Source organism: Fistularia commersonii, chromosome 5 (genome assembly GCF_037954325.1).
Source record: "Fistularia commersonii isolate RoL2024-O1a breed Wild chromosome 5, RoL_Fcom_v1.0, whole genome shotgun sequence".
Lineage (NCBI taxonomy): Eukaryota > Metazoa > Chordata > Actinopteri > Syngnathiformes > Fistulariidae > Fistularia > Fistularia commersonii.
Genome location: NC_141288.1, coordinates 3,031,882 through 3,047,183, shown reverse-complemented (window position 1 = coordinate 3,047,183; position 15,302 = coordinate 3,031,882). Strand labels below are relative to the sequence as shown.

At 40.3% G+C, this 15,302-nt stretch overlaps 1 protein-coding gene across 2 annotated transcripts; it reads right to left on the bottom strand.

Annotated features, from left to right (window-relative positions):
* Window positions 1-4,615: 4,615 nt before the first annotated feature.
* LOC147233844 (calcium-activated potassium channel subunit beta-4-like) lies at window positions 4,616-13,926 on the bottom strand. Of its 2 annotated transcripts, none has more exons than XM_086146116.1 (4): window positions 13,599-13,926; window positions 12,263-12,436; window positions 7,313-7,440; window positions 4,616-6,654 (listed from the first exon to the last, which is right to left on the bottom strand). In XM_086146116.1, the coding sequence occupies exons 1-4, from the start codon at window positions 13,761-13,763 to the stop codon at window positions 6,318-6,320; spliced, it is 804 nt and encodes a 267-aa protein (XP_086002242.1). In that variant the 5' UTR covers window positions 13,764-13,926; the 3' UTR covers window positions 4,616-6,317. The 2 variants fall into 2 exon arrangements, with proteins under 2 accessions (XP_086002242.1, XP_086002243.1); XM_086146117.1 differs by having other exon boundaries at window positions 12,263-12,433.
* Between the last annotated feature and the right edge of the window lie 1,376 nt (window positions 13,927-15,302).

Below are 15,302 nucleotides of genomic sequence, written 5' to 3'. Positions count from 1 at the left end.
ATGTCGAGTATTAAAAACAGTCCTGTTTAAGTTAAAGGTGTCGGAATCCAAAGTTAGTCAGTGGAAACTTCACTTCCACATTTAGTTTGAAAGGAAACCTCTCCGTTCACTTCCCGCTCCGCTTCCGAAGCCTCTGGTTTCCACGGCAATGTGGGTCAAAAATAGCAGAACTGGGTCGCCCAGATCCTCCATGTCCTGGGGCGAGGAGTCCCTCCTCCTCCCAGCCGTCCCTTCAGCGTCACCTGAGGGAGGAAAGCTCTGAAGAATCCGGCCTGAGGAGAAAGTGAACAGCAAACCACCACAAGAAAAAAGTGGTAGAAATGAAAAAAAAAAAAGCCCCAAAAAATTGGAAAAGCATCCATAAACCGAAATAAAATGATCCCCAATTTTCCCATTATGTCATAAAAATATATTGAAAAAAAATCCCAGTGAAAATTCTACAAACCCTACAAAGATTGTAAAAATAAGGCAAAATTATTGGTACATTGTGTCCATAAATCAGACTTAAAATTCAAAAAACTATAAAACAAAGCTATTGACAGATTTTGCATAAGTTCACAAAAAAAAAAAAATGTGATGACCTTGAAAGAATTTATATTACAATCAGTGTTTTAATCAAATTTCAAAACAAAATTCTAGAAATCAAAATATAAGGTTAAAAGAATCGGTAAACAGTTCTGTAAATCAGCATTAAAAATTTCCAGAAATTTTGAAAATGTTAAAAAGGAATATGAAAACATTGATTTTTGAAGAATTTACTTTTTTTACAAGAAAATTTGAGAAATCAATGATATAAGGGCAAAGAAATGGTTGGAAAATCCAAAAATCAGGCAACAAAATTTCCCTAAAATTCCAGAAATATACAAAAAACTACTGATACCCTGAAATAAACAACTTTTCAATAATTTACAAACTACAAGAAAAATCTCTAATACTTTGAAATGAGGAGAACATAACAAATTACCTCAGAACTAAAAGAAAAGAAAAAAATGAAAAAACTATTGAACATGGAAATATTAGCTTTACAATCAATGAGAAACTAATAGGAAAAAAATAGGTAGAAAAAGGGCCACAAAATATTTTAAAAATTATTAACTTGGAAGATATTGTTCAATCATCAAGAACCACTACTACTTTGCAATCAGAACTTATTCCAATATTCCCAAATAAATTTCAGAAAAATATATAAAAACTATTCCAAAAATTTTTACTAAATTTAAAAAAACTGGTGATGAATTAGGAAGAATTAACTTTTCAACCAACAAAAAAAATACAAAGAAATATTCAAGAAATCCAAAAATAAGGTCCAAAAACCAGTCTGAAAAAGTTCCATATATAAAAAAAATACAAAAAGGTTGCAGTTTTTTTTTTTATTGCTGGGGACATATTTTGTAAATTTATTGCCGTATTATGTCATTAATTTAACTTTTTCCGCTTATTTTCCAAGTTATAAAGATTTTTCCTGTAGTTTGTTAATGATTAATAAGTAAATTGTTTTCAATTTTCTTTAAATATATTTTTTGGAATATTGGGGGGATGTTTTTATCCAGATTTTTTGAGGTTTTTACCAATTTTATGGCTTTGTTTATTTCCATAATTTTCTCTCATACTTTCTTGATGGTCGCAGGGTACATTCTTCCAAATAGATCTGCATGTTTTTCAGATTTTTTATGTTTTCTGAATATCGGGTTATTTTTTACCTGGATTTAAAAAACTTTTTTTTTAAATGTGGCTTTTTTTTAGTTCGAAAATTTTGTCTTACATTCTTGTTCTACATTCTACATTCTTGTTCATTGAAAAGTATATTTCTTCCAAGCTTAGAAGAATGCGTGATTTTTTTCATTTTTTTTTAGCATTGCTCTGAATTTTCTTTTTGTTGTGTCTTGTGATATCTTCCAATTTTATTAATTGTTTTTCTGTGTAAAAAAATTTTGGGAACCTGTTTTGAAAAAAAAAAAAAAAAAAAAAAGAAAATTGTAGAAACAAAAATCTCTCCTCAATCTTAGTAAAAATAAAATTCAAAAAAATCCTCCCCAAATTCCAAAAAATATAAAATAGTACTTGACAAACTAACTTCAACCTTAACCCTGTCTCTAGAATATCTAAGAAAAAGTTACTGATGAACTTGGAAGATACTATTTTACAATCAACAAGGGACTGCAAGAGCAAATTCAAGAAAAAAAAAATACATGGCAAAATACAGGAAAGAAATCCCTCCAAAAATTCAATTTCAAAAATATGTGTAAAAAAATTTGTTAAGCTTGTAAGAATTTATTTTTCAATCAAGAACTCTAGAACTAAAAAAAAAAACAATTACGATAAAAAACATTTCAAATTCCAGAAAAACATTATAAAACTCAATACCTTGAAAGAAATAACCTTTCAATAATTTACAAACTACAAGAAGAATCTCTATCACTTTGAGGAAAACATAAAAAAAAATCTAGTTCAGAATTAAAATACCCCCAAAAATAGAATAAAAAACTATTGAACATGGAAACATTAGCTCGACAATCAATAAGAAACTAATAGGAAAAAATAGGTAGAAAAAGCGCAACAATTCAGGCCAAAAATTTCAAAAAAGGTTCACAAAATTCACAAAATATTTTAAAAATAATTAACTTGGAAGACATTATTGTTAAATCATCAAGAACTACCAGTACTTTGCAATCAGCCATCAAAACAGAACTTCTTCCGATATTCTCAATAATTTTTTTCAAAAAATGTTTAATAAAATGTGAAAAAACTGTTGATGAATAAGAAAATTTAACTTTTCAACCAACAAAAAAACTACAAAGAAATATTCAAGAAATCCAAAAATTCGGTCCATAAACCAGGATTAAAAAGAAAAAAATAATAATGTTTAAGAAAATATGTACAAAGTACAGAGAAGTTTGGAAGAATTTGCTTTGCATTTGCCAAGAAACTACAAAAGAAAATGACAGAAACAAAAATAAGTGTTGACAATATAAATAAGAGTTCCAAAAGACTTCCCCCAAGTTTCCACAGAAAAAATACTGTTATAAATTTTATAAATGTAATCTTGTGTCTTGATGATTGCATACTAATGTCTTCCAATTTTATTTGGCTTTTTTCTGTGAAAATTTTGGGTAGGTGTTTTGAAATTAAAAATAAATAAATAAAAAATTGTACAAACAAAAATAAGGCCAAAAACTTAGTAAGAAATATCCAAAATTCCCCCCCGAAATCCACACACAAAAAAAAGTATTGGATTAACTTATTTCAACCCTGACCCTAGCCCTAGAAAACCTATGAAAAAAATTACCGATAAACTTGGAAGATACTACTTTACAATCAATAAGAGACTGCAAGAGCAAATTCAAGAAAAAAATGCATGGCAAAATACAGGTAAATAAATCCCCCCAATTTAAAAAATATGTGTAAAAATCTCTGATAAACTTGGAAGAATTTACTTTTCAATCAAGAACTCTGGAAATGAAAAAAGACAAAAATGTGAAAAAAAAATAAATAAAAAAAAAAACAATAAACCACGATCAAATAAATTCAAAGAATAGTGAAAAAATGACTTGATGAACTCTAATAAAGTGCTTTTCAATCGTGTACAAACTACTAGAGGTCAGGAAGTAAAAAATTAAGGCAAAACTACTTTTTTAAACAGTTCTGCAAATGAAGATTAAAAAAATCCCCCAAGATCTGAAAAATGTTTAAAAAATGTAAACAAGAAAGTACAAGAGAAGATTTTTGAAACCAACCATAAGACTACAAAAAAAGTTTTAAATCAGACTTAAAATTTCCAAACTAACTCCAAAAATGTATTAAAAAAACAAACCTGAAACAATTTCCTTAATCATTAAGAAACTGCAAAAAAATGAGGGGAAAAGTAAAAAAAAAAATATTGATTTCAAAAAATAGAGAAATAACTACTGTAGAGCTTGAAATAGTGTACTTTGCAATCAGCAAGCATTCTCATCAAAATATTAGACATTATATAAAATAAGTTAAAAAATGTGGTTAAAAAAATCCATAAATCAGTGTAAAAATGTCAGATTCCCCAACAAATTCACAAAAATATATAAAAAAAACTAGAAAATTAGAAGAATTTATTTTTCACCAGCATTAAACAGCAAAAACTCAGGTTGACAAAAGTTTCGATGAATCAGATTTAAAAAAATCCTCAAGATAAAAAAAAAAAAAAACTGATGACAAACTATGATTTCTACAGGAAACTACATGAGAAAATTCTAGAATCATAAAAAATTTGTATTAGTATTGGAAACCAGATAACATACAGGTAAAATTCCTCAAACTGCGGGAAACGACCTAAAGTCCTACGCGATAAGTTCTAAAAGAATTTTTTAAAGTTACTTAAAATTTAATAATTCATCATTAAATCAGCAAAAAAAAAAATACAAAAAAAACCAAACCAAAACAAAAAAAAAAACTCATCAACATTTTGACAAAAAAGCAAATAAATCAAAATCCTGAATACCTTAACAGTGACTTTAAATTCCCCATAAAAATTCCCAACAGCGTCTTTTCCCGCCGCCATCTTGATGGAAACTGGCATCTAAATTCCAACTGCAAGGGGAAGAAAAAAAAACCAACAGAATCAAATAAAAAAAGTTGAGACTCCTTGAAGCCAAAAGTCGGTTTATTTAAAATCTAAGAGGCACTAAAGTCATCGCCAAGCGGCTACCGGGTCACATGGTACAGACGGAGGTCACATGATCATCATCAACAGGAAACAAACACGTCGGTCACACGAACAACAGGGCGGGAAAAACAAATCCGATGGCCCGAGGCCGCGGGAAAGGGGGCGGGGCTTCGAGGGGGCGGGGCCTCAGGGCACAAACATGGACGTCGAGGACAGGTATGACACATGGAGTTGCTACAGACGCTGCGTTTCCTTTGGACCCGACACTAACTGTCCGATGTCACTTCCTGTCTGACGGAGGGGAAAAAAAGATCAGAGAAGAAGCTGGTCTATGGAAGTTCAAGTCGGCCCAGGGGCCTTCGTGGCTGCGGGACGGAGCGACTGCGATGCCACGCCGCTCCGGTTCTGCTTCCTGGATTCTTCGGAGCTGCAGGATTTTGGGGGCGGAGCTACAGGAGGACGCTACGGAACGCCGCTGTCTTTCTACGGAGGACAAAAGCTGCCGCTATCATCCGCAATAAAAAATTTTTGGGGGGGAAAAATGGAGAAAATGAAAAATGGTTTGAAAAATATTCAAACTGAAAGAACTTAAGTACTGGTGATAATTTTTTTAAACAAGAAAAGAGGTGAATATCTTTTTCTTCATTCCATGACTGTCAAAGCTCATGATGGAATCAAGTCCCAAAAAAATGCTAAGAAAAAAAAAAGATAAAAAAAAAAAAAAAAAGACGTAACTTTAGAAATAAGGGGGGGAAGATGTTAATTAAATGTACAAAAAAAAAATCAAAGAAAATCTGGAAATGAATTCCCTGAAGGTTTTGAAGGAATGAAACTTTTAAGTCAAATAATTCCTGTCAACTGTTAGCATGGAAAAAACTTCAGCTCACGGGTTAATCATTAAAAAGAAAAAAAAAACAGTTTCACACCGCGAGAGAAAACAACAAATAAAATGAAACAAAAAAACACGTCACAGAATTTTTCAGATATTGACTGATCCCAGATGGCCACCACAGGAAGGACTCTTTGGACTTGAACTCTTTGGATGATTTCATTAAAATTAAATGAAATGTTAAAAAACTATGGTGATAAATTAACTGCAATTTGGAACAGACTTTACTGGGGAAAAATGATTGAATTTCAATGTGTAATTTAAAATGTCTGGAATAATTACAAATGTAATTACCCGGATATTTTAATAAAAACTAGCCAGGTAACTTGCGATAAAAGTTATCGGTGATTAAAAAATATGGATTAATGACGAAGAAAATCTGGTAAAACAGATTAATCAGATTAATAATAAAAAAGTAAAAGTGTGGGGAGAAAAATATTCAAAAGAAATATTTTGAGAAAAAAAACTACTTGAAAACAATTATATTAAATATAGTTATTACTTTAAAAATATTTTTATCTCATTTTAAGAATTTGCTCATACACATTTATTTTTGAACTTATTGAATTCAAATATTTTGATATTTCCTCATTGGACTAACAAAATATCAGGCGGCCTTAATGTGTTTTGGCAGTTTTGATCCTCCGTAGATTTTTTTACAGCGACGTCATGTGATTAAACCTTCTTCACCATCAGTGAGTCCGTCAAACCGCTGACTCCCATCATCCTCCGCTTCCCGCCGCGGCAGGAGGTGGCGAGTCGTCACCGTGGCGACGACACCGCAGTCCCGCCTCAGTGTTCGCGGTCGCGGCGTCGCACCGGCACGGCGAACAGGGGCGGCGTCCTGGAAGGCGACGGCAGCAGCTCGGGGTCAGAGTTCACCCCCGGCGCTGGGTCGGCGGCCCTGGCCATGCCGTGGCAGTCGGGCGGCGGTTGTGGCGGCGCCTCCCTGCAGACCTCGTACGACGACTTCCTCTTCTGCAGCGCCTCGGCGCGCGCCGCCAGCGAGCGGGCGCAAACCGTCAGCAGCACGATGAGCGTCCCGACCAGCAGCGACACCGTCGGCCACAGGAAGCAGTGCAGCAGCACGCTGGCGTCATGCGACCGCTGCCATAACACGTCGTCAGGCCTGAGGGGGACAAACACACACACACACTTTTATCACTGGATGACAGAGCAGTCGTCCCTTGCCATGTCACGCTCACACTGTATCGCGGGTTTTGAATTATTTTTTTCTCATTTTATATGGCGGATTTTTTCGCTATAGCACGGGATTTTGCGGTACAAAAGTATTTTTATAGATTTCTCATTTCAATATTTTTGGAGAGTAAAATTAGCTGTAGCAGTGGTTAGCGCTTCAGCCTGGGAAACCGTCTGTTCAGTCTGATGGCAGCTGGGATCCAGCGACCCCGAAGCGTCAGAAGATGGATGGATGGAAAATAAGCATTTTCTAGGGTGCGACCAAGCAGAGCGTTGCGTTCTGTATCCTGGGCGCTGCGACCGGCAGCATCGTTCTGCACATCTCCTGCGCATAGCATGCATTCAGCATCTCGCCTCGGTGTGTGTTCACAGTGACAGCAACTCTTGTTTTTAAGAGTATGGAAGTGTTTACGAGAGTGAGGAAGATTTGAAATATATATGAATAAGAAAACAAAAAAAAAGGTCCCTACTTCGTGGATTTTTGTCAATCCTGGCTGGATTACAATGCGATAAACAACGAGGGACGACTGTATCTGACAGTTTTATGTGCTCCACACTGCAGACAGTCAGACAGACGGGCGTCTCACCGTCTCTGCTGGTTGAAGTAGCAGGTGAAGGCCTGTCCACTGACCTCCCTGCTGAAGTAATCCTCCCATCTCTGGACGCTGTCCCTGTTCTTCTGGTTGTCCCTCTCGCAGGGAGGGACGTAGGAGCACTGCACGCACACACACACACACACACACACACACACACACACACACACACACGCGCGTCTGTGATAAGTGCAGGTTGGTTCTTGATTACAAATAAGAAGAATAATTTCCCCCGACTCCTGATTGGCTCAGAGGGAGTCAGGTTTACGCACTTGGGGAGGTTGATTGGCACCTGCTGCCACGGGAATCAACCGGTCGCCATGGAGACAGAGGTGGACGGGGCACAGCCAATGATAGAGGGGATTTCAGACGAAGAGACACCCAAACTCCTAAATTCACCATGAATTGCATTTCTTTAAATAACTTTGTGGAAACAAATGACCCGGGACTACGTGGATACACTCCCGATTGCCTGCCTAACTGCCGCTCACTGCAGGTGTGTGTGTGTGTGTGTGTTGCTGGTTCTCTAGAGGATTTAAAAAAATGGCCTCAATTCAGGAAACCTTAAAGACTGGTGGAGAACTAATGACTGACAGGGACAGCCATTGGCTGATGTGTGTGTGTGTGTGTGTGTGTGTGTGTGTGTGTGTGTGTGTGTGTGTGTGTGTGTGTGTGTGTGTGTGTGTGTGTGTGTGTGTGTGTGTGTGTGTGTGTGCGTGTGCATGTCTCCAGCAGCCCTTCCTCATCCAGCCAATTGCAGCCACGGCGTTCGATGACATCATCACAGGTCGCCCCTGCCAAAATGATTGTGGTTGCTATGACAACAAGGAGAAGTTACAATTAGTCACGAGCGTGTGTGTGTGTGTGTGTGTGAGCCTGTGAATGTGTGTGTCTGTATAAAAAAAAAAAAAATCAAAGATTGGCAGTAAATGTGTTAGAACTCAGTTATTACCGAGTTCCTCACAAAGTCTGATCTCATGCATTAAATGTTTGACTCGCAGCCGAAGCCTTGAGAACTCGAGTTGATTCCGACTCATTTTTCCGGGTCCTCCTCCTCCTCCTTCTCCCGACTGGACGACAGACAACCACACTCATTTCCTCCTCCTCAAAGCAGCGAGGGACGGAAACGGGAGCAAAGAGGTTATTTAATAACACGGTAATAAACACCGGCTGCGACCGAAGACCCCAATAATCATTTAACAGTAATTACATTACTTCCGAAGCAGTGGCTAAATTTAGTAAATAAACCTCCACGAGGGATGTTTATTAATCTCATCGAGGTTTATCGCTACTGTGTTTTTTTTTTTTTTGAATAAATCACGATTTATACAGCAAGCGCGAGCCATTTATAAATGTGTAATAACACAATCTTAACGAATGTTATCAAATGCATGGAAATGATAATTGGTGAAATGTAATTTATGCATTCAAACAGATAAAGTCATGGGATACATAAAGTGTTACAGTTTGATTATAATACATTTATCCTAATAAATATCCGGGTAGTTACATTTCTTTTTTTTTCATTGTTTTGTTGTAAAAAGGCCCCACAAGTCCAAGTGTGATGAAGGTATTTTGTCAATTTGGAAAGTGAAGTTGACATGTTAAGCAAATTAAAAAAAAAAATTTTGGCTCAACAAGACAACTGCGGTTTCCAAAATGAAACTTTGGGCCTCGATCATGTCCTAACCCTGGAGCTGCAGCTGGATCAGGACGCCAAGGAGGCGAGTCCATCCCAGGAGAAGAGCATCTGGGGGGGCATGATGGAGTGAACAACCCCCCTTTGGCAGCCTGGAGCTCCAGACGCTCTGCCTCATTGCAGTTAATTAGATACCACACACACACACACACACACACGCACGCACGCACGCCCGTGCGCGCGCCAGGTGTAATTACATTAAGTGCCTTTTCCCTTGTGTTTTCCCAAATTAATATTTCACTTTCTTCTTTCTGACCTTTCCTGCGCCGCAGTGATGACATCACCTGTCAGTCAAGGGCGGCGAGAACCCCCCCCCCCCACACACACACAAACCCTCCTTGTGTCCATTCATCACACACACACACACACACACAAACCCACAACCTGTCCCTCTGCACAAAGTCAATGCTAACGCTAACAGCTAGCTTCTATCGATGCTAGCAGCGTCGTTAGCATGAGAAAGTACCTCCACAGAACCTTCTTAAAAACTACTGAGGCAGGGAATGGAAGTGAATCCTCACAACACACACACACACACGCATCTCTTGTCTACTCAAATCTCTGTCTCCAAATGAGCCTTCATTACATTTGTTTTCATTCATTAACCAATTAAACCATGGATGAGGAAATGACTGCGTCTGATTGGTCCGTTGAGACGACCACCTGTCGGCGAGAGCGAATGATCTTTGCTTGAACTATGGTGTAATCAACGGCACCGGAGAGCATGCTAATGACAGTGTTAGCTGAGAATTAGCAAGAAATTTAAAAAAATAAATAAATAAAATAAAAATCGGTATTAACTTTAATGACGTCATTCCTAAACCTGCATCACCTCCATTGGCCACCAGGGGGCAGTGATGTGCAAATAATCCCAGTATTCCAAGAGACTCCTGGGATTAAATAGTTACTGATAAATGACCTGAAGTCACACTTTCTCTCTCTCATACACACACACACACACATATATATATATATACACATACCCACACACACACTCCACACCGCAACAGCAACATTTCTTCCTATTTTTTAATAAAACAGCGAATCTTCAAAATGAAATCTCTGTGTGTCGACATTTATAGAATCAGCAGGATAAAAAAGCCGCTGCAATAAAATACAAAGATAATCCCTGTGTGTGTGCGCGTGTGTGTGTAGGCGCCACGTTGTGTGTGTGTGAGAGATATTACAGATCTCCTCCAAAGCCAAAGCTGATGTAATTTGTTGTCCAGAATTCAAACAGGGATTTCAGCACTTATGAAATATATGAAACACACACACACACACACACACACACACACACACACTCAATCTGCGTCTGCTTTCACGAGGTCTGTCGGGTCGAGGTAGCCTACATTGAACTGGTGTGTGTCTGTGTTTGTATTCCATAGGGTGCGAGGACATTGCGCACTGGACGTTTCTGTTACACCGATGTTGTGGTGACATGTGTGTTTTAACCACGGAAGGTGTGTTTGTGTGTGTGTGTGTGTGTTGTCTTGTGCGCCGCAACTGCAGACTCACTTCTACGTCACACGTTCCGTCTGTGTCTGGTTCCTGTCGCCTCAAATTCCTCTACTCTGATTGGTGGAGAGGCCCGCCAATCACCCGGGTGTCCGGTCCCCGCCGCATTAGGAGCCAAACACTGTCGGCGCCGTTTCCCGGCAACCGGTACTTTTACGGGAAAAGTTCCAGCCTGGATCCGGAAAAGTTCCCTTCCTAGAACCTTTGGGACCCGACAGGGCTCGGGCTCCGTCCCTGGAGAACCAGGATCGGCAGGAACCACCTAAATTTAGACATTCTGACAGTTTAATTAGCAAGACCTTTCTCTAGAGAGGCAGGACGCCCATCAGAGAGCAAACACCACACACACACACACACATGCACACCGTCAGACAGAAACACACACTCTCAGCTGTAAATACCCTGGTAGTCATTTATTTTTTCGCTCTCGTCTTCACACCTCATCTTTGTTCCTGCGAAGATGAAACGACCTTGTGATCCCAATAACCGTGGTGTGTGTGTGTGTGTGTGTGTGTGTGTGTGTGAACGTCCACAAAGATAAGCTGGTGTTTCTGATCAGATAAGCACTCTAACTTGCTGTTGTCATTGCAATACCTGACTGCATGTCATTCTGTGTGTGTGTGTGTGTGAGAGAGAGAAAGGAAGTGTGTGTGTGTGTGTGTGTGTGTGTGTTGTTTCAAGACCCCCAAAATAGTGACTCCAGTGGGGGGGCAGGAGGGGGTTTCCCTCGTTTTGACCTTTCAGTCTCTTAATGAGAGACGGACGATGGCCCCCCCGTGGTAATTGGTGTCTGTAGGGGGTTATTAGTTAATGGAGCCTCCTGTGGACTAGATGACTGACATGACATTCTGTGTGTGTGTGTGTGTGTGTGTGTGTGTGTGTGTGTGTGTGAGAGAGAGAAGCATCAGCTGGTGGTCGTTCTTATACTAAACAAGAATCTTCACACCCTCTGACCTGTAAAACGTTGGTCAACCCCAACAGGAAGTGACATCATGGCGTGTGTGTGTGCGTGTGTGTGTGTGTGTGGATTGTCGCGTTCAGGGAACCTCAAACATCTGAGTCTCGGTCCTCAAGTGAAAAGGTCAGAGTGAGACGTTCTGCCGGAATATTCCGATGCGAGCGTGACTCCCCCCCCCAACACCACCCCGTCCCACCTCGTCTCCGTCGGCTGGGTTGCCATGGTGACCAGCAGCAGCGATGACGCGGCGTCTCCCTCCTCTATATTTACTCTGTTGCCATAGCGACGCTGCACTCGCCCCTTCTCGCGCCCGCCCCCCCCACGACTTGTCTTTTATCAGTTTACACGGATTCATCCGTCTTTTCTGCCTCTTTTTATTATTATTTACAGTTTCTTGCTTTTTTTCACTTCACAATAGAAAAAAAAGGACCAGATACTTTGAAAACACTAAAACAGGAAGTGGTTTTCCTTTCGCAATTTTTATCAAACTGATTTTAAGTTTAAAGAGATTTTTTTTTTCAATTTATTTATCATTTATTATTTATCTATTTATTTAGGTTTTAAATATAACAAATATTTTCCCGGAGAAAACGATTCTGCTCATTATTTAATTTTGATTTTTGTTTGCTTTTAGCTTCAAACCTGAAAATTTTAAAAAATATATTTAAATAATCGGAAGCTAAAATGCCCCAGCGGTGGCGGCGCACAATGCTAACGCCGAGTCTGTTCGCTGCCATGGCGACGGCAATAACGGTGACCCGGCCAGTACCTTTGGGTTCAGGACCAGCTGCTGCTCGTCGACGTGAAGAAGAGCCACCGAGTCCGACTCGGAGTTGTTGACGAAGATCTGGAGGCACGGGTAGAGGGACGTGCCCTTGCAATCGGCGCCGCACGTGAACGTGCACTTGAACATCTCCTCGGGCCGCAGCACCGACACCACCTGCTGGACGGAGACCAGAGTTACACCCGCATTGCCGGGAACTTGACGGCGCGATGACGAACCGCTAGCTAGCCACGCCGCAGGTTTGACGACGGGCCGCGTGGAGCGGTTGGTTTTCCCAAAACAAAGATTCAACTCGACCCGAAACAGCAGAGTTCCGGAATCATCTGAAAATTTGATCTGAATCGGCGGGAAACTGTAGGCATAAAAATCTTTGAAATGAGAGACTTATTCTTAAAAAATACGGCGCAGAAGACGACTTGGGAGGATAATCAAACTAATCAAAGCATGGGGTGAAAATAGGGAAAAGAGATAAAGACAAATTTATCCTGCAACCACGCAGAGTAAGAGTATAAAATATTTACCGTGGGTTTACCAATTATTTACAGCATAACTACACTTGAATTTGTAACAATTAGCCTGACAGCTGTTCCTGGAAGCGGCTACACGTAAGCAAATGGGACACGATGTCTGATTGGATGAAACGCAAAGGTTATTCACACAACATCCATCACATGATATTCGTGTGACAACAGTTTAATCAAAAATTTATTTTAAATAACGTAGGGTTTTGTCCCACAGACTCACGAGTGAACTCACATTTCACTGAGAAAATTAACCGAAAAACTTTTAGGGATGGAAAATAATGAACCGGAGACGAGGTGCTCTGGCACTGCTAGAGGACGCCAGCGGAACTGCATGCTAAGTTTGGACGACTTCGGAAAAAAACTTCGGAAACAGTTCCGACGTCGAGACAGAACGTACAATCTGGCACCTTTTTTGTTTTTAAGTTTGTAGACTTTAAGGAAAAATCTGAACAAACTCATGAAATGAAATTGTCCAATCAAATTGAACTGTGATCACAAACCCCGCCCTCTTTCCCTCTGAGAAGACATCAGGTCATATGACCATCTAGCGCTTCTCTCATTGGACAGAAAATCAGAAACAACGAAGTTTTTTTTCAAACGCTTTGACCTGTGACCTTTTCAGCCATATTTAAAAAAAAAAAAAACAACAACTTCAAATTTGGACCAAATGAGATAAAAATAAAGTTGTTTTGGGGGGGTTAAGCAACAGTTTCAACTGAACTTTGACATTCATTTCCAAAAAAAAAAAACGAACCCTCCGTGCGTGCAGCACCCCCGGTGCTCCCGGTGAGCCTCACCGTGCAGTTGGCCGGTTTGCTCTGCAGGCTCTGCAGCGCGGGGCTCAGCCAGCAGAAGCCCAGGATGAAGAGGCTCAAGATGCCGCAGGCGATGAGGAAGAAACCCAGGCGGATGCTCTTGTCCTCCGCCTCGGAATACTCGTACGACACCCGGATCTTCGCCATGGCAGCGGCGGGAAACCTCCGTCCTCCGCCGGCATGGAGGGCGGAACCGGCGGAGGAGGCGGAGGAGGAGGAGGAAGAGGGGGGGTGGAGGCGGGGATGGAGATGTTGCTCTCCGTCTGTCTCTCCGTTTCCTCTCCGGCTTCATTTATCCTGCCGCTCTATCTCTCTTTCTCTCTTTCACGCACACGCACACGCACACGCTCCTCCTCCTCCACGTCCGATGACCGACATCCGGCGGTCACGTGATCACACAGGTGCGAGTACAGAAGCCGGTCGGTTTTTTGTTTTGTTTTTTTTTTTAATTTTTGTTATTTTATAAAATATTTTTTAACGTATGCGGGTTTTCCCCTCAAAGAATAAAACTGTTGGATTTTGAGCGGGGAAATAAAAACGGCAAGAATTTATGTCGTCACCTGACCACGTGACCGCGTCAACAGGTTACCACGTGAAGAATGTGTCACGGTTGTAGGAAGATGGAGAGATAAACTTTATTTTTTTTATTGTATTTATCAAAAAAAGCGAAATAAAAAATAAAAATAAATGAAGTATTATCCCCCCAAAAAAGTGTACGCGTGTGTGTGTTTTTCTGCGTGCGCAGCCCCATCCTTGCGTATACGTCGCTAATTGGTTGTATTTTTCTCTCATTCTAAATAAATCGCAGCCAGGATTAGTTTCCTCTGCAGATCAAAAGATTAGGGACGATCTGGCGAGGGGGGCGGGAAGGTGATGCGGGTCAACACACGCACGGTCGCCCGCACTCACGCACGGAGGAGACGCTTGAACGGACCTTCTTGCAACGCACGCTGCAGACACTGGCCGCTAGGGGGCGCCATAGAGCAGGAAACTGGTTTAAAGACTTCATTACTTCTACAAACGCTGAAAACACGCAACTAATGACACGCACTGAAAAACCGCACAACACACACACAATGAAAAACCCACACAGAAAACCCACTCACCGGTTCTCTCTCTCTCACACACACAGAAAACCCACACAAGATCCAACAAGACATACACACTGAAAACCCACACAAGACAAACACACACACACACACACACACACGCTTAAAACCCACAGTTGTTCTCACTCACATAGAGAAAACCCACACCCGTATACAGACACACACACTCACACACACACAAAACACTCACTGAAAGAGTGAAATGTGTCTTAATTTTGTCATTCTTTAAAAATAATCTCCATCATAAGTGTCAGGTATGATCAGTCAGTGTGTGTGTGTGTGTGTGTGTGTGTGTTGTGTGTGTGTGTGTGTTTGTGTATGTACTGTTTCCCATTAGCCAGGCTGCTTGGAAGATGGATGGATTTCTCCCACAGGTGCTTCTGGGCGCCATCTAGCGGCCACACGGTGACACTGCAGTCAAAAACTGGGATTTCAGCAGTTTTGATATTTTGAATTTCAACTCGACATTATTCACGTCTTTTCTCGTTTTTTCTCGTCTATTCCCGTAACTTCCTCGCTTTCCGATTTTAACATCTCTTCAGACTCCTTCGTTTTTGCTTGAAGTTCCCAAAGATTT

Bases quoted from the DNA above. Each gene is read 5' to 3' on its own strand.
- LOC147233844 (XM_086146116.1), bottom strand. From the start codon at position 13,763: ATGGCGAAGATCCGGGTGTCGTACGAGTATTCCGAGGCGGAGGACAAG. The intron at 7,441-12,262 runs GTACTGGCCGGG...GTGTGCGTGCAG, and splicing joins AGCTGGTCCTGAACCCAAAG to TGCTCCTACGTCCCTCCCTG. The intron at 6,655-7,312 runs GTGAGACGCCCG...TGTCCCCCTCAG, and splicing joins TACTTCAACCAGCAGAGACG to GCCTGACGACGTGTTATGGC.